Source organism: Dreissena polymorpha, chromosome 7, assembly GCF_020536995.1.
Source record: "Dreissena polymorpha isolate Duluth1 chromosome 7, UMN_Dpol_1.0, whole genome shotgun sequence".
Classification (NCBI taxonomy): domain Eukaryota; kingdom Metazoa; phylum Mollusca; class Bivalvia; order Myida; family Dreissenidae; genus Dreissena; species Dreissena polymorpha.
The window spans coordinates 36,089,189-36,117,093 of NC_068361.1; the positions used below are offsets into that span (position 1 = coordinate 36,089,189).

Genomic DNA, 27,905 nt, shown 5'->3' on the forward strand with positions numbered 1-27,905 from the left:
GGGATCTTGAAGGTGTAACTTCGTATTTCGTGTACAGAGCTAAAACGTCAAAATACCAGCCAAAGTGAAACGTACTGTAAAAGTGGGTCTTACAGTTCCCAAAAGGATAGTTACTAGAGCTCGATTGGTCATTGTCGGCTCGGGTACTACTTAAATGTAACCCGGGCACTCTTAAGTTAACTTAATAAATGAACAAACGTCCGTATGAACTCTTTCCTGTAAGCCATATTACGCTACCGACATTTGCCAGTAAGCTATAAAAACACAGCGAGACTTCAATTTGAAATCAGAAAGTACGTTGGTTTAATGTTACAACACGACGCAATTTAGATTTTAAAATAACCGCTTCATGCGAAAATAGGTCTTATGCAATATGCTACCAGCGCATACGCGCAGTCTTGTCAGGATGTGTATCTGAGAAGGACACTCGGGATATAACCACGAAACATTGCGAAATCGTAGCCCCTGAACAGACTGCGCAAGTAAGCAAACATGGCTTGAGCTACGCTTGCCGCATATGTCATATGATCAATTTTCGCATGACGCGCATGTAGCAGTGTTATTTTAATGGTTGGATAGAAAACTGCGTCTTAATCAAATATAAAGATACCATAGGTTTCGATAACAAAGAAATAAATTAATTATAAGTCATATGAACACACATACATTTTGTACACTTTATATCTGCGAACATTAGTTTTTGGTTTTATATACGAGCACTTCATGTCAAACATTTCATGCGACTTTAAAGTGAGAAAAAGAAAACAACAATATTAAAAACTTTGTTTTCATTTAATAAATAAGACAAGTAGATTGTAAACATTTATTTCTAAGTAAGGACTATCTTCTTTAAAGATATTTATTGTTTGTAGATCTATATCTACTAACTAAGCCTGCAACACTGTATTCTCGTGGAATAAAATTGAATTATCATTCGCGTGTTAACACCGTATTTATAATTATATCGAAAAAGTGATTGAATATGAAGTTGAATATATAATGCTATTTTACTTGTCTTCATTTCAGAATTACAGTTCATAACGAAAAAAAAACATTTATTTAAACTGTAGTCATAACAACAACAACCGCGTTGGTCCTGACAGTTATACTGTCGGTCAAAAGCTATTTGTAGCTTATGCTATAATGTTTGTATATCATACCGACAATAAATAAATATTGATTTGATTTGATTTGCTGCCTGTGCTTAAGCCGGCACTGCTAATATGATATTGTATATATATTGTAATAGTTGTACACTTTCTTTAAAACTAATCAGTATGAAGTAGTTAAAATAACACGATAGTTCGACATTGTTCAGCTTTATCCATGCATTGCACGGCTTTTGAATGAAATTAACTTCCTCTATTTCCGGAACAAATCGTTGTGACGGAATGTACCGAATAATGCTATCGGCCCCAATCGGTATTGCCCGTGCTTACGAAGATAAACGAAGTTTTCCGATATCACCTCTCGATTGCGATATCGCCTGACGATACTTCACTAGAGTTCGGAAAGCGCAGCCGGCAAAATGGGAATTAACTTAGGTGACGTCTTTCCAAATTTCAATGCCGATGTGTTCGATCCACAAGAAGGCGCGAAAAGCATAAAGTTCCACGATTGGGTGGGACAAGATGGGTAAGAAAACATTTCGTTATCTCATGTATATATATCTTAAATAATAAGTTTCGTTTAAAACCGCTGGCGCAGTACACACTACACGTTTCATGCATGAGCCTATCACACAGTTGTATTGTAATAGGTTATTTATCAGAGCATAGCAGGTGGCTAGTTTTCGTAAGTTTAGTCGCTTACATGTTCTTTATATTGCTATTGCGCTGTTGTGTGTGATTTACTTGTGACTTGTGTGCATTGAAGTTCACACTTAATGCACGTGGCTCCTGCAGATATTTGCCGTAGTTAGTAGGAAGCTGGATTATATAAATTATATTTTTCAAAAGCTGACATCGTGCATGATTGATGTAGCTTAAGCATACAGTCTATATAGTATTGACATACCTATAATGTTGTGCCAGTCAAAAATCATACAAAGCGACATTTAAAGTTATGGTAGCTAGAACTAGATTGATGTTATCATGTACACTGTGTTTGCCAAAAGAAAGTAATATGTTAAAACTAAAAGCTGACAATTCAGGTCAGAACCCAGAAAATGTTGACATAAAGTACACTATAGCATTTGCTGGATGCTATTGAAAACTTGCAGCACTTTAAAATTCACAGTGTGTAACAACATTTGCTTATTTTCGTATTCACAATACTTTTTAAATTTTGTAGTGGGGCTGTTATAAATCACCTGAGTGGCAAGTAAGATGATAAACCAGCTGTGTACAGATGGTTATACACAATGTAAACTGTGATGACCCTGGTTCAACTGTCATTAAAAAAATTAAGTACCAATAGAGTACAATTAAAATGTCAAACAATGAGTTTGATATACAACAAGTTGCATATTTCTGAGTTGCTGGATAAATAGTTGCCTAAAATGTATGCATTAGGTAAAAGATCTTATCTTGAAGTCATTATATATGACTGCAATCCAATATACCTTGCAGTGAGTTATTCCTCAGCTGGGGTTTGAGCTTCCTTTCTCTTTAAATATATTCATTTTTATACCCCCACACACAAAGTTTAGGGGGGTATATAGGTGGAGCTTGTCTGTCAGTCTGTGAGTTGGTCCGTATTCAGTGTCCGCTCTCTAATTATCCCCACGCTTTTTGAAAAAAAGGTGGGGATATTGTGGTTATCTCCGCCGTCCGTCCGTCTGTCCGTCCGTCCTGGCCACTATCTCCTCCTACACTAAAAACCCTAGAACCTTGAAACTTACACACATGGTAGCTATGAGCATATGTGCGACCCTGCACTATTTGGAATTTTGATCTGACCCCTGGGTCAAAAGTTATAGCGGTTGGGGTGGGGCTGCGTCAGAAATTATCACTCATTTTTTTAGGTTATTTTACATTTACTTCTTTATTTCTACACCGATTCACTTTAAATTGATACTGGACCTCTCTTATGACAATACGGTCAATCTCAACCATGCATGGCCCCATTCCCAACCCTGGGGCGCCCCGCCCACATAGGCCACACCCACCAAAAATTTCCATTTACTATAATTTTTTCATTTCTACACGGATTCACTTCAAATTGATACTGAACTTTTGTTATGACATTAGGGTCAATCTCAACTATGCATGGCCCCAATCCCAACCCTGGGGCGCCCGCCCACATAGGCCACACCCACCAAAAAATTCCATTTACTATAATTTTTTCATTTCTACACGGATTCACTTCAAATTGATACTGAACTTCTCTTATGACATTAGGGTCAATCTCAATTATGCATGGCCCCATAACCAACCCTGGGGCCCCGCCCACATAGACCACACCCACCCAAAATTGCCTTTACTATAATTTCTTCATTTCTACACCGATTCACTTCAAATTGATATTGAACTTCTTTTATGACAATACAGTCAATCTCAACTATGCATGGCCCCATTACCAACCCTGGGGCGCCCCGCCCACATAGACCACACCCACCCAAAATTGCCTTTTACTATAATTTCTTCATTTCTACACCGATTCACTTCAAATTGATACTGAACCTCTCTTATGACAATACGGTCAATCTCAACTATGCATGGCCCCATTACCAACCCTGGGGCCCCGCCCACATAGACCACACCCACCCAAAATTGCCTTTTACTATAATTTCTTCTTTTCTACACCGATTCACTTCAAATTGATACTGAACTTCTCTTATGACAATATGGTCAATCTCAGCTATGCATGGCCCCATTACCAACCCTGGGGCACACCTAGGTCAAACATTCGGCGTGGGGATACGCGTCGGCCTCTGCCGCGCCATTTCTAGTTCAATTAGTTTTCATCGGATCTTCACCAAACCTAGTCAGATGATGTCTAGGTCAAGTTCGAATATGGTTCATGTCGGGTTAAAAACTAGGTCACGGGGTCACTTAGTGCGTTTAAAACATTGAGCATGGTGTCCGCTCTCTAATTTAAGTAGTTTTCATCCGATCTTCACCAAAGTTGGTCAGAAGTTGTAACTAGATAGCATCTAGGTCAAGTTCAAATATGGATCATGCCGGGTCAAAAACTAGGTCACGGGGTCACTTAGTGCGTTTTAAACATTGAGCATGTTGTCCGCTCTCTCATTCAAGTAGTTTTCATCACAGCTTCACCAAACTTGGTTAGAAGCTGTATCTAGATGATGTGTAGGTCAAGTTCGAATATGGGTCATGCAGGGTCATAAACTAGGTCACAGGGTCACTAACTGCGTTTGAAACATTGAGCATGGTGTCCGCTTACTAATTCAAGTAGTTTTCATCACAGCTTCACCCAACTTGGTCAGATGTTGTATCTAGATGATGTGTAGGTCAAGTTCGAACATGGGCCATGCTGGGTCACAAACTAGGTCACGGGGTCACTTAGTGCATATTGAACATTGAGCTGGCATCTGCTATTTTTAAAGACAACATGCAAAATATTTTGTGTCAATGCGGCACGTGGGGGTATTCGTCACGTCTGTGACAAAGCTCTAGTTTTTTTTAAATATAATAAGCCTGGATGAATAATCTGTTGTTTGCATCAGCCCAGCTTAAGTTTAGTAGCGTGAGCTACTTGTTACCCTAAAATCCAAGTCTAACTATTGCCGGTAGGGCCCTGGTCCATCCCGGTTTGCTAACGCCGGTAGACCGGTGAGAACTGGAATGATTTGTCGAAAAAATTTAACGCTGTGAAGCTCGGCTGAGCCAGGTTGTCGCTGGTAATGCCCAGGTGCAGCCCGGTGAAAGCCAGCAGCGTCCCGGCAGAGCCCCAGTCTACCGTAACTCCGCCAGCCCTCACCAGGGCTTTGCCGGAATCGGATCCCATCAGAGCTACGGCAGTGCCCTGGTTTAATTGCTGTAGTCCCCAGTAATGCCCAGGCGGAGCCCCGGTGAATGCTGGTGGCCTCCCAGCAGAGCACCAGTTTACCGATGTACCGTAGCTATACCTGGACTGCATTCACCTGGGCTCCACCTGGGCACCACCGTCGACAAACCAGGCGTTGCAGCAGCTCTGCGGGGGTCTGTACGGCCCTGGTGGAGCTACGGTGCTGTCGCAGTTGTTTCTGGTGCCGTCGCGGTTGTTCCTGGTGCCACGCTGGTCGTCGCCGGTCCTTCCTGATGTTCATCCTGGAGGTTGATCCTGGTCATCCCTGGTTTATCCTGGTAGAGCCGCGGTCCATTCTGTTAAATCCCGGATCACGCACCGGGGCTCTACCGGCAACATAGTGAAACTGGGCCTTGAAGCTTACATCTGTATGCCTGATTCAAGAATTGCACTTTTAAATTGTTTGTTTGCATGGTTGGCCACAGTGAGTTTGTGTATCTTTCTGCCATGCTGTTCCATTAAGAGTAAAAAATTAATTTAACAATAATCTGCGTAATCATTAATTTTTAAGTATTTTTGTGGTTTAGTTTTTTTTTAAATTAGAAAATGGTCTGTCATGTCTTGTTGATAGTTGAATAAACCTTGTTTTGTTTCCACTACGTGGAATACTAAACCATCTTATCATATTTGAAGTCCTTTTATTTTGAAGAGACTTTATCCACAAAGTGGTCTGGTTATCATGTCCCAGTAACTCGTGAGATAAGAAAACCTTGAACTTTAATGCTTTACATGATATTGAATACCATCATCTGTGGTCTTGTCTGATACATGTACCTGATATGCCTGCCATGTTTTTATGTTACTACATGGTAGCCAAATGCTTGTTGTATGTGACTGCACTAAAGTTGTCTTATTTTTTATGTCCCCCACTATAGTAGTGGGGGACATATTGTTTTTGCCCTGTCCGTTGGTCTGTCTGTTGTTCTGTCTGTCTGTCTGTCTATTTGGCATGCATGTGAATCTCATGGAGCTGCACATTTTGAGTGGTGAAAGGTCAAGGTCAAGGTCATCCTTCAAGGTCGGAGGTCAAATATATGTGGCCCAAATCGCTTATTTTATAAATACTTTTGCAATATTGAAGATAGCAACTTGATATTTGGCTTGCATGTGCATCTCATGGAGCTGCACATTTTGAGTGGTGAAAGGTCAAGGTCAAGGTCATACTTCAAGGTCAGAGGTCAAATATATGTGGCCCAAATCGCTTATTTTATGAATACTTTTGCAATATTCAATATAGCAACTTGACATTTGACATGCATGTGTATCTCATGGAGCTACACATTTTGAGTGGTGAAAGGTCAAGGTCATCCTACACAAGGTCAAGGTCATCCTTTAAAATCAAACATCATATTAGGGGGACATTGTGTTTCACAAACGCATCTTGTTTGTCCTTCTGTTAGTTTGATAGTAATAATGGCCTATTTGCATTTTCTTTCAATTTATGCTGCCCAATTTGATAAGTTGAGGGATCTTTATCACCGCTGTACCTTATATTGTAGACTTTAACAAATATTATATTTTGTTAGGTGTATCAATTTACCTGAACAACTCTGTCATATATTAATGTATTTAAGAATAACGTGGCACTAATGTACATCCCCTTCCTCAAAGGTAAAGGTCATTATTAAGGGTCTCAAAGTGATTTTTACCTCGGATATTTTCATAGCCAGCTCATCTTCTGGCGTCATGCTAAAACATTTACATTTTGTTAACCCTTTGAACATGGGCTCTAAAAACAAAGTGCATCTAAGTAGATGCACCTTGATGAGTTCTACATGCCACACCCATTTTGGGGTCACTAGGTCAAAGGTCAAGGTCACTGACCTCTAAAAACAAAACTCTGACAAGATTTCATTTATTCAAAACAGCACCAGTACTCAGCCGTCATTCAAAAATGCCAAACATTAATTTTCCTTATTTCCATTGGCTTAAAAAACTGCCCTCTCTTCAAGATATTAATAATAAACTGTCCTCATTTCAAGATGGTTACAATAGACTGTCTTCATTTCAAGATACTAATAATAGACTTGTCTCATTTCATAATGCTAATTATATACCGGCCTCAACTCAAGATGCTTCAAATGGACTCCCCTCTTTTGATGGTGCTTTAATAGACTCCCCTTAGTTCTTGTTGTGAAATATAAGCTTATATATATCCTTTCCAGATGGGCCATCCTGTTCTCCCACCCTGCAGACTACACGCCCGTCTGCACGACGGAACTCGGAATGGCCAACAACATGGTGGATGACTTCGCCAAACGCAAGGTGAAGCTGATAGCTCTGTCCTGTGATGATGTGACCAGCCACCAGGGATGGTCTAAGGTGAGTATTCAGTGTTTTTATGTCCCGGGTAGGGTGACATATAGCAGTTGAACTGTCCGTCAGTCTGTCCGTCCGTCCGAAAACTTTAACATTGCCCATAACTTTTGCAATATTGAAGATAGCAACTTGATTTTTGGCATGCACATGTATCTCATGGAGCTGCACAATTTGAGTGGTAAAAAGGTCATGGTTATCCTTCAAGGTCATAGGTCAAATATATGGCTTCAAAGCAACGCAGTAGGGGGCATTGTGTTTATGACACATTTTTGTTAAATGTTTTGTGGTCAAATTTTGAGCCTCAATTTTTCCCCATTCCCAATGTTTATTCTTGCCAAAAGACTGCCTCAAATTTCCAATTGAAAAAAAAGTTAATTTTTTTTTATTATAACATCAAGTTAATTTTCCTTATAGCTTAAGAAGTTGAACCTAAGTAGATCTAATAATGTCAAGTGGAGAGATTTGTGTCCTTAATTTTAAATAATTTGAATGCAAAAACAAAACTACAAAACCTTTTCCCCAATAAATACAATTTTCTCAATCCATTGGGCACGAACGCATACCCAAAATGGTGAAAGAAACCCTTGTTTTGTAGCTGTGTGTTGTCTGTTATAATGCCAGGTCAACCAGACTAAACTTTAGACAGAAATTTATAAGAACACCTTAATGGTTTACAGTAAATATATTGGAGTATACATCTAAGGCCATCCTTAAAAATTCCTTTGTTTGGCATAACCCGACCGACCCACTAAAATTGGCCCGACTGAATTTTTTTTTGTTACTTTCCACGAAATTTTTTTTTTGCTCGCTGAAACTTCTTTCCGCTAAATTTTTCCTTTCCGCTTTTTATCCTTTCCGGTTATTTGCATCATTTAATTGAATGCTTTTTCAAGGAGATAGCAATGAACAAAACGCGAACCGGTATTTATTTGAGTCGCCTATTTATTTGACATATGCATATGCGATTATTTAGTTTTTAAATACAATTAAACTGCTCCTGTTTTTCTCGTATCCCTTTAATTAAAATACGCTGCTGTCGTTCAGGATAGTTTAGGAGTAAGAAAACAAATTAATTTATTATCACCGTTCAATTCAATTCGGCAACTGGCAGAGATGTGTAATATTATCGCCATATGACTAATTATTTAATTATCACTCTTTAATTCAGATCGGTAAAAATTCGGTAGAAAGATTAACAGTGGTCAGCTTAGAAATATTTATTGACGGGTATTGTCACGTTTTTGTTTCATTTGCTTATCTCTTTATATGACTTTCCGACCGGTCGCTATTTTGGAGGCTGATGGCGATATTAAATGTGTATTCAAATTATACAACATCTGCGCATGAATGACCCAATATTATCCGATAGCTCCACCCGTTCTCACGTATCATTCGACAACGTCATGTCATGTGTAAGCGAGCTCAATGCTGATTGGCCAGCTACCATGTGCACTTCATTAACAACAAGGTCAAGCAATGTCTAATCGGGTACAGACCGGGTTTCGTTCACTGTTCGAATTGCGAACACTTTCATTGAAACAAAGAGACAAATATAGAAAACCAGTCCGGATTAAAATGGCGGATGTTTTCAACGAAATTTTACTAGATTTTCCGTTTTTTCGCATTTTCGCAATTTAGATTTTTCTTGAGCCAAATTCTCAATAGTTTCGCAAATGACTCAAATGGTGAACAACAGCGCGAGCATTGCGAACGTGTTATTATTGGAATAAATGCTCACTATAACAGGGCTCGCGCTGTCGTTCGCCATTTGCGAAAGTATAGCAAATTTGGCTCAAGAAAATTATAATTTGCGAATATGCTTAAATCTCGTTAAATTTCATTGAAAACATCCGCCATTTTAATCCAGTGTTTTTTAAAACTATTTTCTCTTTGTTTTCATGAACAATTTGAAGCGCATATGGTAGCTGGCCAATCAACATTGAATTCGCTATCGGGTAATATTGGGTCATTCATGCGCAGATAATGGAATACACAGTTGATATTGTCGTCTGCCTACAATATAACGGCCGTTGGCAAAAGTCGTATTAAAAAAAAATAAAAAATAAGCAAATGAAAAGAAGCGTAACACTCAATAAATTATTTGTTAGCTTATCACTTTACAAATTTCTACCGACTATCTATCTGAATTAAAGGATGATAATTAAATAATTAGTAACATGTCGAAGATGTTGCACCTTTCTGTTCTTGATTGAAATTAAATGTTATAATTACTTTGTTGTTTTTTACTCACAAACTATGCTATTGTAAAGTAATATGTCAACCACAAAGTATATTAATTACGTATTTGCCCTGTTACTTGTTTTCATTTTCTGTAGTCAAACGATATGCACATTTTATTTCATGTGCAAAATGCATAAAAAATTTCGGTCTGTCGTTTTCGGGTAAAGAATTTTCGTCGATTTAAATTATATTTTCCAAGTTCTTTATAGAAAAAATAGACTTAGGAATACACATGCGGTGATACGGACGGTGCAGAAAAATCTTTACCAATTCCTTTCATGAGGCAGAAGTCTTGGAGCTTTATTTGATAATTACATTTCAGTTTGGTATATGTCAGAGTTCAATGTCAGAAAAAAAATTACTAAAAAAAAATAAAATCCCTACCTTCATGTACCGACCCACCCAAATTTACCTGGGTCGGGTTATGCCAAACAAACAATTTTTTAAGGATGGCCTAATTGCTTTAATTGTTTACCAAATATAAACCCATCAACTCGGGCATTGATGGACAATTATTGGCTGGTGAAATTCAACAAGCCTATGGTTAACATTTTGCTTGGGGATGTGGCCTTTACATGTAAACAGACCCTTTAAATGTAGTTGGAATCACCTTTCAGCGCCTGTTTTGTTGGTATTTTGCTTTACTGTACTTTATTTTGTATTCAGTGCACTTAAATAAACCTTGAACTTGAATTTTTTAGGCGATGAAATCTCAAAAACATATTTTAAGTATAAAAAAACACTTGAACATTGTATGCATATAGCAAACAAAATATTATTGTATAATGTGCACCTACTTTTTATTCACAACTTAAGGTAAAAAAGTGTGTGTTTAACAAGTTCACTATTTCTAAATATAGAAAGTCTTTTTGTCACTAAGCCCCATCAACACTTAAAATCAACAAATATATGATATCTTCAGATAGTGTCACTGAAAATTAAAATTGTATATATTGTCCCATAAAAATAAACACAAACATTTGGTATCTTTGTAAATCTATGTTACCAGACCACATCTAATGTAATTTTGAATATTGCTATAAGGAATACCTATTTGTTATGGGTTTACTTTATTTTACAAAATAGTTTACAAAATATTTGTTGATTTTAAGTGTTTATGGGGCTTTACGCAGATATGGTAAGCATGATTACATGGAATGTAGCGAGCAAGTCACATCACCTAGGTCCAATGTCAAAGTTACATTCATGGTCAAACGATTGTTATTTTTTACTTCACCTGTTTTTAAAACTAGCCCTTGATATAATTGCAAACATGACACATATAAGAAAGGAATGTCTGATAAAAAGCCAGCAGATTGTAGTATTTTTTAGGCTGGTGATTTAACCTGTCCTGCCCAAAATATACAGTATTGAATTTCAGTGGTAAATGCACAGCAAACTGACTCAAGCGTTACAAATAAATGTCAATTAAATTGTTGTGTTGGGTATTTTTCATTGCTGTTAGGAAACTATAGCCTACTATCCTATACTATCCGACTAAAGTTAGCTGTTGTTTGCAGCATGGTTTTCTTTATTGTCATTTGCACTTTTAAGTTTCGCTTAAATTATCAAACAAATTATTGTTTGCATTTCAACAAAGTGTCTTTGTACAAATCGAGATGCAAACTCTGCATATTTGCTGTACAGGTTCAAACTACAAGACAAACATAGCTTGAGCCCCTTTTACTAAGAACAAAATATAAATGTTGTTCATCTTATTAACCAGGTTTTCAGAAGGAAAAAACTGGTTATTAGATTGGCGAATGCGGGCGGGCTGGCTGGCTGGCGGGCTGGCTGGCTGGCGGGCTGGCTGGCTGGCTGGCGGGCTGGCGGGCTGGCGGGCTGGCGGAATAAGCTTGTCCGGGCCATAACTATGTCGTTCATTGTCAGATTTTAAAATCATTTGGCACATTTGTTCACCATCATTGGACGGTGTGTAGCGCGAAATAATTACGTCGATATCTCCAAGGTCAAGGTCACACTTTGAGTTCAAAGGTCAAAAATGGCCATAAATGAGCTTGTCCGAGCCATAACTATGTCGTTCATCGTCAGATTTTAAAATCATTTGGCACATTTGTTCACCATCATTGGACGGTGTGTCGCGCGAAATAATTACGTCGATATCTCCAAGGTCAAGGTCACACTTTGAGTTCAAAGGTCAAAAATGGCCATAAATGAGCTTGTCCTGGCCATAACTATGTCATTCATTGTGAGATTTTAAAATCATTTGGCACATTTGTTCACCATCATGGGACGGTGTGTCCCACGAAAGAATCACGTCAATATCTCCAATGTCAAGGTCGCCACGACTAAAAATAGATTTAAAAAAAAAAAAAAAATTACAAAGGGGGTTAATTTTTTTTGGTCATTTCAAAAGTTCAGTTTGAGTTTTCTCCCTTTATCAGATTTTTTTTTCACAATGAAAACCTGGTTTTGTGACAATTTTGTCCCTTGTTCTCAATGTTATCAAAACCTCCTGACCATTTACTGAAAGTTTTATTTAGAGGCAGAAATGATTTATTTTTAACTGCAACTTGGGCAATAATATTTTCACATGTTGACAAAATGCACAATCACACTTGAGGATAAAAATATTTAAATATGTGTTGAGACTTAAGAATACAATGATTATGCACAACTTCTCTATGAAATATCCAACTGTGACGTTTTGTCGGAAGATTGCAATAATTATGTATTGATGTGTTTAAACTAGGGTTAAAATTGAACAATTATTATTCACAATTCTCTGTTATTCCCAACCATTAAGTTGCTCACTGGAAGATTTCAATATGTATGTGTTTAAATTAGGGTTAAACATGAACAATTATAATGCACGACTTCTCTTTATAATTCAGAACCATTACACACCTCTTATTCTGCAGGATGTTGCAGACTTTGGAGGGGCCACCAAGTTCAATTTCCCTATCATCGCAGACCCTAAAAGGGAGCTGGCAGTACAGCTGGGCATGCTTGACCCCGATGAGAGAACTGCCGCAGGGCTGCCCCTCACCTGCAGAGCGGTACATTGATCTCTTGTTCGTTTATTAAGCCTCGTTCTGGAAAACTGGACTTAACCCTTTGCATGCTGGGATATTTGTCGTCTGCTAAATTGGTGTCTTCTGAATTTCTAAAATCATCATTTTCTTCACTTTTTTTTTTCAAAGACCACTATCAGAATAGCAAACAGTTTGGATTCTGATCAGATACCATGTTTTGTGGCGTCTGATCTTGATCCAAACTGTTTGCAAAGGCCTTTAAAATTCGTTTCCAGCGCAAAAAGGGTTACAGGTGTGTTAAGTGTAGTCCAGATTAGCCAGTGCAACTTTCTGCCTAAACTAAATTTTTGTTGAGAAGAGATTTCCTTTAATTTAACGAACAATTGAAAAAAAGCAGAAAGATTTGTCCCTGATTAGCCTGTGCAGTCTGCAATACACTTGTTTTGTACTGGCAGTTGGCCCTTGTTTCTAAACATCTCCTAACCCTTTACCACTCAGAAACGCCCTTTCGCGCAGTTGTTGTTCCTTAGAAAGTAACATTTAATTAAATACTTTCACTACTTAATTCAGGTGTCAAAGGCTTCATTGTCAACCCTTGGATACTGATGAGCAGCAAACAGCATATCACCTTAACTGACTGCGAGTAATTCGCAGGCTGTTCGGGATTTATGCTATTTACACATAGCCATTTTCAATTTGCTTCTGAGTGGGCAAGGGTTAAGCCTGTTTCTACAGGATTAGCTATTTAATATTGCAATAAAAGTATAGTGTGGAAAACAAACATTTTAGAACTTCTACAACCCACAATCCAAAATGAAAATAGGTGAAATTAACAACATTTGTACTTTTTGAGTACAACACTGTCAAACTTTTATATAGTAAAATAAATCCATGAAAAGGGTTACTTTAGCAAGCCTGTGTTACACCAGACTTAACTCAATGATTTAGAAATCTGGACTGTGTTACATAGTCTGAAGGCTATCTCATTACTTAATATTTTGGTGATATTTATGTCAGGAATAAAGTTCACGGAACAAAACCAAAACCAAGTATAAATATAGAACACATTTTAAGTGTGGAATTAAAGAGTACATGAACCTGGTTAGTGATAATGAAAGGCTATGGCAATCTAATGCAATATGCAGGTAGAGACAGCTGTGTAGAGTGGTCCTATGGTTGATGCATCCCAATCTTTGTCTTGTCTTAACCCTTTCAGTGCGGGAACCGAATTTTGAAGGCCTTTGCAAACAGTTTGGATCCAGATGAGACGCCACAGAACGTGGCATCTCATCAGGATCCAAACTGTTTGCTATTCTGATAATATTCTTTGAAAAAAATCGAAGAAAATGCTTATTTTAGAAATTCAGCAGACAACATTTTAGCAGACGACAAATTTCCCAGCATGCAAAGGGTTAAGGCTGACAAAACTTGCTTAGCTTACCATATGTTTATTAGGGACTTGTTAACAGTTCTGTAAAACAATTATTTTAAAACTGATTTTAAAGCTGATTCTGATTTATTCAAAAAGAATGTATACATTAAGCTTGAACAAGCAAAATAACACCCATGACTAACACAATTGTTATAAATATTGGTTCAGTAATGGATAATCATCATTAAAAAATAGGTAGAATAATAAAGCGTTTGTAACGATTTTCGTTGACAATTTGGAAAATACGTTGAATACTATTATACTGTTGTATTTCAATATTGAACATGAAAGCCCATGAGAGGTTTAAATCGTAGGGAAGGCATTTTTAGCTCATCTATTTTAAAAAAAAAATTATGAGCTACTGTTATCACCTTGGCGTCAGCGTCCGGTTAAGTTTTGCGTTTAGGTCCACTTTTCTCAGAAAGTATCAATGCTATTGCATTCAAACTTGGTACACTTACTTCCTATCATGAGGGGACTGGGCAGGCAAAGTTAGATAACTCTGGCGTGCATTTTGACAGAATTATGTGCCCTTTTTATACTTAGAAATTTGAAAATGTTGGTTAAGTTTTGTGTTTAGGTCCACTTTTCTCAGAAAGTATCAATGCTATTGCATTCAAACTTGGTACACTTACTTCCTATCATGAGGGGACTGGGCAGGCAAAGTTAGATAACTCTGGCATGCATTTTGACAGAATTATGTGCCCTTTTTATACTTAGAAAATTGAAAATTTTGGTTAAGTTTTGTGTTTAGGTCCATTTTATTCTGTAAGTATCAAAGCTATTGCTTTCATACTTGCAACACTTACTTACTATCATAAGGGGACTGTGCAGGCAAAGTAATGTAACTCTGACTGGCATTTTGACAGAATTATGTGCCCTTTTTATACTTAGAAAATTGAAAATGTGTTGTAAGTTTTGTGTTTAGGTCCACTTTATTCCTACAGTATCAAAACTATTGCTTTCATACTTGCAACACTTATTAACTATCATAAGGGGACTGTGCAGGCAAAGTTATGTAACTCTGACTGGCATTTGGAGGGAATTATGGGCCCTTTATACTTAGAAAATTGAAAATTTGGTTAAGTTTTGTGTTTTGGTCCACTTTACCCCTAAAGTATCATAGATATTGCTTTCATACTTGGAACACTCGCAAACTATCATAAGGGTACAGTAAAAGGACAAGTTGCATAACTCTGGTTGTCATTTTTACGGAATTATGGCCCTTTTTTGACTTAGTAACTTTGAATATATGGTTAAATTTTGTGTTTCGATCCACTTTACTTCTTAAGTATCAAGGCTATTGCTTTCAAACTTCAAATTCTTTCATGCTATCATGAGGTTACTGTACCTGGCAAGTTGAATTTACCTTGACCTTTGAATGACCTTGACTCTCAAGGTCAAATTATTAAATTTTGCTAAAATTGCCATAACTTCTTTATTTATGATTAGATTTGATTGATACTTTGACAAAACTACTCTTACCTGACATACCACAATAGACTTCACCCAAACCATCCCCCGTGCCCTCCCCCCCCCGACACCCTCCCCCTAATTTTTTTTTTTTAACATCTCACAAATGACCACCACACCCTCACACTATACCCCCCCCCACCCCATCCCCCCCCCATTTTTTTTAACGGTAAAAAAACACAATTTTTTTTTATTATTATTTTATGTTTGAAATACCGTCCAACCATCGCACCCAAGAATCCCCCCCCCCCTCCCCCCACCCGAATACCCCCCCTAATTTTTTTTTTTTAAGATCATCTCACAAATGACCACCACACCCTCACACTATACCCTCCCCCCCCCGATCATCAATTGTTTTTTTTTTTTGAAACGGTTAAAAACACAAATCACAAATATTTTTTTTTATTATTTTATGTTTGAAATACCGTCCAACCATCGCACCCAAGAATCGTTCCCCCCCCCCTCGCATTTTTGGAAAATAATGTAATAAATGTCCACACCCCCACACCATACACCCCTCTTCACTCCACCCCTCCCTCCTTTGTGATTGAAAATGAGAGTCCCTTCACCTTTAAAAAGAAAATAAATGAGCGGTCTGCACCCGCAAGGCGGTACTCTTGTTTAAATTCAACTTTTGAGCTGAGTTTAGCACATTGTGCTCATGGAGGACTTTTCCTGCAACGTGTGGCGTCAACATGTACCCTGTTAACACTCTAGAGACCACATATATTGTCCAATCTTCATGAAACTGAGTCAGAAAGTGTGTCCCAATGATGTCTTGGATGAGTTTCAAAATGGTTTTGGTTGGTTGGAAGACATGGCCCGCTGCCAGGGAGCAGTTTTCCTTTTATGGCTATAGTAAAACCTTGTTAGCACTCTACAAGTCATATTTTGCCCCTTGGTGCAAAAGGGTACCATCCACGTGACATTGAAATTACTTGCCTTCTGCACTAATGGGGCGATTTATCGTCCAATCTTAATGAAACTTATACATAACACAAGTTATAATTATATCTTGGATCAGTTAAAATTATTGGTTACGGTCTGTTGAAAAACATGGTCACCAGGGGCTCGGGCATTTTGTGCAATCTAATTGAAACTTAGTCAAAACAATTGTTCTCATGACTTCTTGGTCAAGTTCGAACATTCTTCTGGTTTAATGAATGAAAGCTTGGTTGTGATTGAAACTGGGTCATGTGAGCTCAAAAACTAGGTCACTATGTCAGATTTAAACAAACAACATGTTAACACTGTAGAAGTCACCTTTTTTTGGTCCAATCTTCATGAATCAGAACGCGCTTTTCAGAATAGTCTAGTCTAGTTCCTTTGGGTCTTAGGTGAGCGCCTGAGGGCAAATGGCCTTCTTGTTTTTCTTGCTGTGCAGAGTTACGGCTTTTCAAAATATTATAGATTTGTTAGTTAAAATATAAAGGGTGAAAAAAATACAATTGGTGAACAAGTCTCTTTTAATATAAAAACACCAATTTTGATATGCTGTTATGGTAGATATAGGCTGTTATTTTATTTCAGTCTTCAATATTTAAGAATTCTTACATTTTTAAGGTTGAGTGTGAATGCGTATTTATGTATGAAAACCGATAAACACACACAATCTTTTTCACCATCAGCCATTAATGTTTACTATATAATAAATATTTTTATGTCCCCCACTATAGTAGTGGGGGACATATTGTTTTTGCCCTGTCTGTTGGTCTGTCTGTCTGTCTGTCTGTCTGTCTGTTTGCGCCAACTTTAACATTTGCAATAACTTTTGCAATATTGAAGATAGCAACTTGATATTTGGCATGCATATGTATCTCATGGAGCTTCACATTTTGAGTGGTGAAAGCTCAAGGTCAAGGTCATCCTTCAAGGTCAAAGGTCAAATATATGGGTCAAAATCGCTAATTTAATGTACGCTTTTGCAGTATTTCAATATTCAAGATAGCAACTTGATATTTGGCATGCATGTGTATCTCATGGAGCTGCACATTTTGAGTGGTGAAAGGTCAAGGTCAAGGTCATCCTTCATTGTCAGAGGTCAAATATATGTTACCAAAATCGCTCATTTTATGAGTACTTTTGCAATATTGAAGATAGCAACTTGATATTTGGCATGCATGTGTATCTCATGGAGCTGCACATTTTGAGTGGTGAAAGGTCAAGGTCAAGGTCATTCTTCAAGGTCAGAGGTCAAATATATGTGGCCCAAATCGCTTATTTTATGAATACTTTTGCAATATTGAAGATAGCAACTTTATATTTGGCATGCATGTGTATCTCATGGAGCTGCACATTTTGAGTGGTGAAAGGTCAAGGTCAAGGTCATCCTTCAAGGTCAAATATATGGGTCTAAATTGCTCATGTAATGTCACTTCTGCAATATTGAAGCTAGCAATTTTATATTTGAAATGCATGTGTATCTCATGGAGCTGCACATTTTGAGTGGTGAAGGTTCAAGGTCAAGGCCATCCTACAAGGTCAAACGTCATATAGGGGGACATTGTGTTTCACAAACGCATCTTGTTGACTTTTGACTTTTCAAGATATGAATTTTAATATTCCTTTTGTCTTTCAGGTTTTCATTGTTGGACCAGATTTCAAACTTAAACTGTCCATGCTTTACCCTGCAACAACTGGCAGAAACTTTGAGTAAGTAAAAAAGGTCATTGTGGCATAGTGGATATGTTGTCCACCTAGTCACCAAGAGGGCAAGGGTTACATCCCCACCGTTGGAGCTCTATTCTTTAGATCCTTGTTCTGAGAAAACTGGGCTTAATGCATGTGCTTTAAGAGTTCTCCAAGTTTAGCCTGTGCAGTTCTCACAGGCTAATCAGGGACGAAACTTTCTGCCTAAACTTGATTTTCAGTAAGGAAGGACTTGCTTGAAACTAAAAATACGATTAAAGCGGAAAGTGTCGTCCCTGATTAGTCCTTGCAGGCTAATCTGGGACGACACTTTACACGCGGCTCCTTTAGATTTCCCCCAAAATTGCAAGTACTGGTTCTGCCCAGGAAACTGACTTGATGCTGTTTTAACACATTTATGCCTAGTGGACTCTCCCATCCTTCTAAATAGGATCAATTTATTTCCAAAATTAGGGATGTCTAGTATATTTATTTCTTTATTTAGAATATTTCTTACAGAAATTCCTTTAAGCAAACAACGCAGACCCTCATGCGGCGTCACATCTGGGTCCACGCTGTTTGCCAAGGCCTTTTTTTCTAGACGCTAGGCATAAATGGGTCAATTAGCCTCTGGCTTTCAATCAAGCTAAAGTAAACAGGTTAAAACTAAGCATGTTGAAATTTAGTTTGTTCACATGTATTTCATTAGTATTGAAATGTTTGAGGATTTCATGTATTTTACTTCAGAAGTAAGAATATGCTATTTTCAGGTTATATATGACGTGTAATCATTTCCTAAATAATTAACCAATGTACCAACTCATTGCGCGGCAGGTTTTAATATAAGCACAAAAGTCACTGAATAGATGTAGCTAGGCAACTCACTCATCTCTCAGAAGTTGCATGGGTCTTATTCAATAGTAAAAACTTGTTGAGCGAAACATTCATATTTTATGCCATATTATGCCCTGATCAATGTTGTTTTTTAGCTCATCTATTTTTTGAAAAAAAATTATGAGCTATTGTCATCACCTTGGCGTCGGCGTCGGCGTCGGCGTCGGCGTCGGCGTCCGGTTAAGTTTTGCGTTTAGGTCCACTTTTCTCAGAAAGTATCAATGCTATTGCATTCAAACTTGGTACACTTACTTACTATCATGAGGGGACTGGGCAGGCAAAGTTAGATAACTCTGGCGTGCATTTTGACTGAATTATGTGCCCTTTTTATACTTAGAAAATTGAAAATTTTGGTTAAGTTTTGCGTTTAGGTCCACTTTTTTCAGAAAGTATCAATGCTATTGCATTCAAACTTGGTACACTTACTTACTATCATGAGGGGACTGGGCACGCAAAGTGAGATAACTCTGGCTTTCATTTTGACAGAATTATGTGCCCTTTTTATACTTAGAAAATTGAAAATTTTGGTTAAGTTTTGTGTTAAGGTCCATTTTATTCCTTAAGTATCAAAGCTATTGCTTTCATACTTGCAACACTTACTAACTACCGTAAGGGGACTGTGCAGGCAAAGTTATGTAACTCTGACTGGCATTTGGACGGAATTATGGGCCCTTTATACTTAGAAAATTGAAAGTTTGGTTAAGTTTTGTGTTTTGGTCCACTTTACCCCTAAAGTATCATAGATATTGCTATCATTCTTGGAACACTCGCAAACTATCATAAGGGTACAGTAAAAGGACAAGTTGCATAACTCTGGATGTCATTTTTACGGAATTATGGCCCTTTTTTGACTTAGTAACTTTGAATATATGGTTAAATTTTGTGTTTCGATCCACTTTACTTCTTAAGTATCAAGGCTATTGCTTTCAAACTTCAAATACTTTCATGCTATCATGAGGTTACTGTACCTGGCAAGTTGAATTTTACCTTGACCTTTGAATGACCTTGACTCTCAAGGTCAAATTATTAAATTTCTCTAAAATTGCCATAACTTCTTTATTTATGATTAGATTTGATTGATACTTTGACAAAACTACTCTTACCTGACATACCACAATAGACTCCACCCAAACCATCGCCCGTGCCCCCCCCCCCCCCCCACAACCCCCCCCCCTATTTTTTTTTTTTTTTTTTTTTTTTTTTTTTTTTTAAGATCATCTCACAAATGACCACCACACCCTCACACTATACCCCCCCCCCCCACCCCACCCCCTCCCCAATTTTTTTTTAAACGGTTAAAAAACAAAACTATTTATTTTGATTATTTTATGTTTGAAATACCGTCCAACCATCGCACCCAAGAATCCCCCCCCACCCCCCCTCCCCCCACCCGAATCCCCCCCCCCCTATTTTTTTTTTTTTTTTTTTAAGATCATCTCACAAATTACCACCACACCCTCACACTATACCCCCCCACCTCGCCCCCCCCCCCCCATTTTTTTTATGAAACGGTTAAAAAACACAAATATTTATTTTTATTATTTTATGTTTGAAATACCGTCCAACCATCGCACCCAAGAATCCCCCCCCCCCACCCCCCCCACCCCCCCACCCCCCCCCCCCACCCCCCCGATTTTTTTTTTCCTTTTTTCGCATTTTTGGAAGAAAATGTAATAAATGTCCACACCCCCACACAATGCACCGCTCTTCACTCCACCCCTCCCTCCTTTGTGATTGAAAATGAGAGTCCCTTCACCTTTAAAAAGAAAATAGATGAGCGGTCTGCACCCGCAAGGCGGTGCTCTTGTTTCACCATTTTCACCATTTTGGGAATGGGACTGGGTCCCTTTGGATTGGGAAATATAGTCTATTTTGACTCAAATTGGGAAATTCAGGTTGTTGATTGTATGCTTCAAAACAATTTAAATTTGATAATAAAAGTAATTTCAATATTATATTTTCAAAGGGTCGACTTATGGACCTGGATTTGGAGATGAATGACATGTTTAGACTCCTTTGGAAACCTTCAATAGGGAATTTGGAGGTCCCACTTGGGAAAAATGTATACTTTTTATACGCCCGTATAAATACGGGACGTATTATGTGAAACCCCTTGGCGGCGGGCGGGCGGCTGGCGGCGGGCGGAAGGCATCACTTTGTCCGGACTCTAATTCAAATTGTATTCATCCGATCTTCACCAAACTTGGTCAGCAGTTGCATCTAGTTGATATCTAGGCCAAGTTCGAATATGGGTCATGCCGGGTCAAAAACTAGGTCATAGGGTCAATAAGTGCATTTTCAAAGGGGCCACTTTGTCCGGACTCTATTTCAAATTGTATTCATCCGATCTTCACCAAACTTGGTCAGCAGTTGCATCTAGTTGATATATAGGCCAAGTTCGAATATGGGTCATGCCGGGTCAAAAACTAGGTCATAGGGTCAATTAGTGCATTTTCAACGGCGCCACTTTGTCCGGACTCTAATTCAAATTGTATTCATCCGATCTTCACCAAACTTGGTCAGAAGTTGTATCTAGACAATATCTAGGTCAAGTTCGAATATGGGTCATGCTGGGTCAAAAACTAGGTCACAGGGTCACTTAGTGCATTTCAAGCATTTAGCATGGTGTCCACTCTCTAATTGAAGTAGTTTTCATCCAATCTTCACCAAACTTGGTCAGAAGTTGTATCTAGACAGTATTTAGGTCAAGTTGGAATATGGGTCATTCCAGGTCAAAAACTAGGTCACAGGGTCACTTAAACCATTTCAAGCATTTAGCAAGTGCTCTCTAATTGAAGTAGTTTTCATCCGATCTTCACCAACTTTGGTCAGAAGTTGTGTCTAGACAATATCTACATGTAGGTCAAGTTCAAATATGGGTCTTGCCAGGTTAAAAACTAGGTCACGAGGTCCCGTAGTGCATTTCAAGCATTTAGCATGGTGTCTGCTCTCTAATTGAAGTAGTTTTCATCAGATCTTCACCAACTTTGGTCAGAAGTTGTGTCTAGATGATATGTAGGTCAAGTTCAAATATGGGTCATGGTAAAGTTATCAAGTTGTCCAAAGTCTTAAAACGGGCGTATCTTGTGACAGTTTGGCACTCTTGTTTCCATTGGGAATGCCAAATTTGAACAAAAAACACTGTTGATGGTATTCGGCTTAAGTTTTTACATTTCCTTGTTTGTCATTTTGTTCAGTTGCTAAAAAATACCCATATCACATGACATAGAGGTATTAATAGTTGAGCATGATTATAGTCCTGAAACACTGACCATGTTGTGTTCACATTTTACAAATTAAATTTTGGCTGTGCTTTGTGAAAAAGTGGTTTAATGCATGTGCGTAAAGTGTCATCCCAGATTAACCTGTGCAGTCCGCACAGACTTATCAGGGACGACACTTTCCGCTTTTATGATATTTTTTGTTTAAAGAAAGTCTCTAATCTTAGCAAAATAAATGTTAGGTGGAAAGTTTTGTCCCTGATTAGCCTGTGGGGACTGCACAGGCTAATCTGGGACAACACTTCACGCACATGCATTAAACCCCTTTTTCACATCTCATTTATTCTTATATCTATGTAAAATATTGGGAATTTGCTGCATATTTATGTTCAGAATACTCATTTTTAAGCTCGTCTGAGCATAATATACTCAGGGTGAGCTATTGTGATTACTTTGTCTGTCCTGCCATGCCCATGGTCAAAGTTCAACATTTACCTTGTGAACACTATAGAGGCCACATTTATTATCCGTTCTTCATGATACTTGTTGGTCAGAACATTTGTTCTAAGAACATCGGAACTAAATTCATAATGGTTCTGGCCTGTTGAACAATCATGGCTGGGTACAGGGCAATTTTATATAGGGAAAGAATACCAGTTCAAAACATGAAAGATCCTTTGGGTCTCAGGTGTGGGCCGTAGGACCTTTAGCCATCTTGTCCTATATAGGGTAGTTGTGTTTTTTATGTCCCCCACTATAGTAGTGGGGGACATATTGTTTTTGCCCTGTCTGTTGGTCTGTCTGTTGGTCTGTTGGTCTGTCTGTCTGTTTGCACCAACTTTAACATTTTGCAATAACTTTTGCTATATTGAAGATAGCAACTTCATATTTGGCATGCATGTGTATCTCATGAAGCTGCACATTTTGAGTGGTGAAAGGTCAAGGTCAAGGTCATCCTTCAAGGTCAGAGGTCAAATATATGTGGCCAAAATCGCTCATTTTATGAATACTTTTGCAATATTGATGATAGCAACTTGATATTTGGCATGCATGTGTATCTCATGGAGCTGCACATTTTGAGTGGTGAAAGGTCAAGGTCATCCTTCAAGGTCAGAGGTCAAATGAATGTGGCCCTAATCGCTTATTTTATAAATACTTTTGCAATATTGAAGATAGCAACTTGATATTAGGCATGCATGTGCATGTCATGGAGCTGCGCATTTTGAGTGGTGAAAGGTCAAGGTCAAGGTCATCCTTCAAGGTCAGAGATCAAATATATGTGGCCCAAATCGCTTATTTTATGAATACTTTTGCAATATTGAAGATAGCAACTTGATATTTGGCATGCATGTGTATCTCATGGAGCTGCACATTTTGAGTGGTGAAAGGTCAAGGTCATCCTTCACAATGTCAAGGTCATCCTACAAGGTCAAACATCATATAGGGGGACATTGTGTTTCACAAACACATCTTGTTTTCATCTAAGTCAGTTAAGTCATTGATTCTTTTAAAGTCATTGTCTTCAAAGAAATTAACTCACTGACGCGTTCAAACACTGAAAAGCTGAGTTTAATCCTGTAGTTAAGTGAATTCTGGGTAAAGATTAGTAAGAATAATTTGTTTACACCGCTTTGTATTGACCTGGCATGATTGGAGTGGCCTGACATGATGTTAAGTTCATATTGCTCTCAAGCTATGCATGATGTTAATTATTTTAATGATAAAACACTGAACCTATACTACACTTTTAAGGGTAAAAGAGAACCCATGTAACTTAAAATCTCTGCTGGTAGTTTGGCCAGATGGACGAGTCAGTAGAGCACTGAACAGTGTCAGGGATTGTGTGTCAGACCCCTGGCTTGGCACATAATTTGTGTAGAGATCGGTCATGAAATGAGTCACAATCTGACAAAATGGGCATAATGCATGTGTGTAAAGTTTCGTCCCAAATTAGCCTGTGCAGTCTGAACAGGTTAATCAGGGACGACACTTTCCGCCTAAATCGGATTTTTGCTTAGAAGGAATTCATTTAAGCAAAAAATGTCATAAAAGCAGAAAGTGTCGTCCCAGATTAGCCTGTGAGGCCGACACTTTACGCACATGCACTATGCCCAGTTTTCTCAGAACAAGGCTCAAATCATGTCTCCCCTCTAGCTCTGATTCAAGAATGGCTGTTACTGGTCTTATTAGATGCATTAAGTACTGGTAAACTGGCTTTCCCAGGCAAATTGTGAGTAGGTTAATTAAATACTGTTGAAAACTGCAACAAATCCAAACAAGCCTCACTTTGGGAAAACAGGGCTTAATGCATGCGCCTACGGTGTCGTCCCATATTAGCCTTTCACATCTACATAAGGGACGACACTTTCAGCTTGTATGTAATTTGTTGTTTAAATGAAATTTTTTTCTAAACAAAAATCAAGTTCAGGTGTCCCTGATAAGCCTATGACATCACATTCTTGTTCCATTGCAGTGAACTCCTGCGTGTGGTGGACTCACTGCAGCTGACCATGTACAAAAAGGTGGCCACGCCAGCCAACTGGACGGTAGGTGTCTTGATGTGTCTTGTTTTCACTGACAGTTAACCCTTTCCGCTTTAATACATATTTTGACGTATTTGTAGTCCCATAGAAAGTTAAATTTAATTGAAGACCTTTCTTACTATATTCAAGTTTAAAAGATTCATTTCCAACCCTAAGATACTGATAAGCAGCAAACAGCATTAAACCTGAATAGATACTCGCAGGCTGTTCTGGTTTTATGCTGTTTGTACATAGCCATTTTAACTTTGCTTCTGAGTGAGAAAGAGTTAACTGCTGAAAGTATTATCTAGGACCTTTTTCACTTCTTAGGAATCTCACAGCAGGTCTTTTCCTGGCATTTCTAGGAAAAAATGCAATATTGGGGTTGGGAACTTGTTCAAATTCTATAATTACATAAAGTTATATAATTTGTTAGATGTTATTGTCCCCTACTGGTTTCACGGGAGGGGACTTATGGTTTGCGCTCTGTGCGTCTGTCTGTCTGTTAGTCTGTCTGTCACACTTTTCTTGATCCTGTGATAACTTTAAAAGTTCTTCATATCTTTTCATGAAAATTGAAACATGGATAAATGGCAATATGGACATTTCATTTTGTTCCTACATAAAAAATTCTGGTTGCTATGGCAAAAAATAAAAAAATCCAACAATGGTGAAGCCAGTAGGGAACATATATTGCTTGGCAATAGTCTTGTTTAAATATATTTTCTTTAAAAAAATTGTCTTTTTTTTTTCAAATTTGGATTTTTTTACGGATTAGTAGATATTAATTTAGGAAAAGGGAGGGGCATTGAGTTTTTTGCCCATTTCCTTGGGGTAAAATATTTTGAGGGTATTTTTGAGAAAACATTTAATATCAATTAAAATATTCTGGTGTTACATTATAGGAAAAAAACTGTTTAAATTATTGTTTTATATATTTAATATTTTCTGGATGGATGAGTCCTCATAATGCTCCCTACTAAATAAGAAAGAAAATATCCTGCCAGCTCATAAAAAGTATATATTTTTAAAATTTCATGCACCTTACTGAAACATATTCTTGATTTCTTACACCAAGGCAAACTATGGCAAGCGAAGTGCTCATTATTGTCTTAAACCACGGTTAAACAGTTAACTATATAGTTAAGAGACTTTGAACCTGCGTTAAAGTGCCGTTTGCGCATTAATTCCTTAAACCCGGGTTCATGACTTTGAACTGCAGTTCAAAGTCTCTTAACTCTATAGTTAAGAAACGACCAATGAAATCTTGACATTTGCCTTCTAATTGTGGTTTAAGCTCCGCTGATTGGTTGTCTCTGAATTATGTAGATAATAGCTTTGTATCTATTTTTAGACACACTTTGAACCGCGGTTCAAACTCTTGAACTTGGTTTTAAGGAATAAATGTGCAAACGGCACTTTGGACTCGGGTTCAAAGTCTCTTAACCCTATAGTTAACCGTTAAATAATTAATGTGCATTGCGCGCGTCTTAACCCCAGTTTAAAACTTTGAACCGCAGTTTCAGACTTTGAACCGCAGTTTCAGACTTTGAACCACAATTCAATGTCTCTTAACCCTATAGTTAAGAGAGGAATTAATGTGCAAACGGCACTTTTAACTCGGGTTCAAAGTTTTTTAACTATATAGTTAACTGTTTTAATAATTAATGTGCATTCCGCGCCTCTAAACCGCAATTTAAGACTCTGAATCGCAGTTCAAAGTCTCTTAACCCCATAGTTAAGAGATGACCAATGAAGCCGCTGCATTTACCTTCTAATTGTGGTTTAAGCTCTGTTTTCTCAGATAACAGATTTGTATCTATTTTTAGACACACTTTGAACCGCGGTTCAAAGTCTTGAACCCTGGTTTAAGGAATTAATGTGCAAACGGCACTTTGAACACGGGTTCAAAGTCTGTTAACTATATAGTTAACTGTTAAACCTTGGTTTAAGACATTAATGTGCACTTCGCTTGCCATAGCAAACAATATTTTAATTGCTAGCAAAGACAACTCTTTCAAGACAAGTGCACTGAGTTTCATTAAGGCAACATGAGTTGCCTCCCTTAAACAATTTTTAGTAAACTGTCGTTGTGTAGTTATAATATCCGAAGCAGACAGTATTTTGGTTTGAAGATGCTTTTTAAGTTAAGAATTTTAAATATATTCTCCTGAACTTTTATAAACAATTATTTATATAACAATTGTAAATCTACATGCAATAATACTTTTGAATAAATAATGTAAAAGAAGAACGTCAGCACATGGATGTTTTGATTCAGGAGAACTTCAAATACTGTAAAATCATTGATATTTGTTGGCATAGTATGTCATGTTTCTTTTTCAAATATTGACTTCTGGACACAATACACTGTAAATCCAATATGACACACTCCGTTATAATGCAGCATCCAATATAACTCGTTTTACACACATGTTGCAGAGTGGTGAAAAGTGCATGGTGTTACCGACTGTTAAGCCGGAAGAAGTATCCTCCCTTTTCCCGAAAGGTGTCGAGGTTCGCACAATGCCTTCTGGGAAGGGTTACATGAGGTTCACCCCTGACCCTTCAAAATAAGCTTCAAGAATCAACAGGGACCAGTTTCAATGTATATTATTCATCAGTCTACAATTACAAGTTATGAAAATATTCTTTTCTTTGAACATTGCATTGATGTGCTTATTAAAGTTTTCTGTGAATATTGCATTGAAGTGCTCATTAAAGTTTTCTGTGAATATTGTATTAAAGTGCTCATTTAAGTTTTCTGTGAACATTGCATGAAAGTGCTAATTAAAGTTTTCTGTGAATATTGCATTAAATTGCTCATGAAAGTTTTCTGTGAATATTGCATTCAAGTGCACATTAAAGTTTGCTGTGAACATTTCATTCAAGGGCTCATAAAGCATCTGTTTTGCAGAATATGAGATTACGCATTGTATTTTGAAATAGTTTTTACGTGAATCTTTCCGAGTAGGGTTGTTTTTCAAGGAATTTGCATTGAAAAGTCTTTTTTAGAGACATATACTTATAATGTTACATAGTGTGTTAACTTATTTACAGTGTTACCATTTTCTATGACCTCAAATGTCATGTGATTCACATTGAAAAAGGTTTTGGCAAAAATAAATATTTACTCTTATTAGTCTTATGTCTTCCAAACCAGAGATGTATCTGTATGAAAGCCCATGGCTGACCACCATAATATCAA

General features: G+C 37.7%; 1 protein-coding gene and 1 long non-coding RNA gene across 2 annotated transcripts; both read left to right on the plus strand.

Moving 5' to 3' along the window:
- Positions 1-1,466: 1,466 nt before the first annotated feature.
- LOC127838482 (peroxiredoxin-6-like) lies at positions 1,467-27,836 on the plus strand. The gene is made up of 6 exons (XM_052366276.1): positions 1,467-1,635; positions 7,137-7,293; positions 12,414-12,551; positions 18,011-18,084; positions 24,649-24,721; positions 27,140-27,836. The coding sequence occupies exons 1-6, from the start codon at positions 1,529-1,531 to the stop codon at positions 27,272-27,274; spliced, it is 684 nt and encodes a 227-aa protein (XP_052222236.1). The 5' UTR covers positions 1,467-1,528; the 3' UTR covers positions 27,275-27,836.
- On the plus strand, positions 11,247-11,912 carry LOC127838492 (uncharacterized). Its single transcript, XR_008029831.1, has 2 exons — positions 11,247-11,500; positions 11,663-11,912. It is a non-coding gene; the product is annotated as an uncharacterized LOC127838492 (long non-coding RNA).
- Positions 27,837-27,905: the final 69 nt, after the last annotated feature.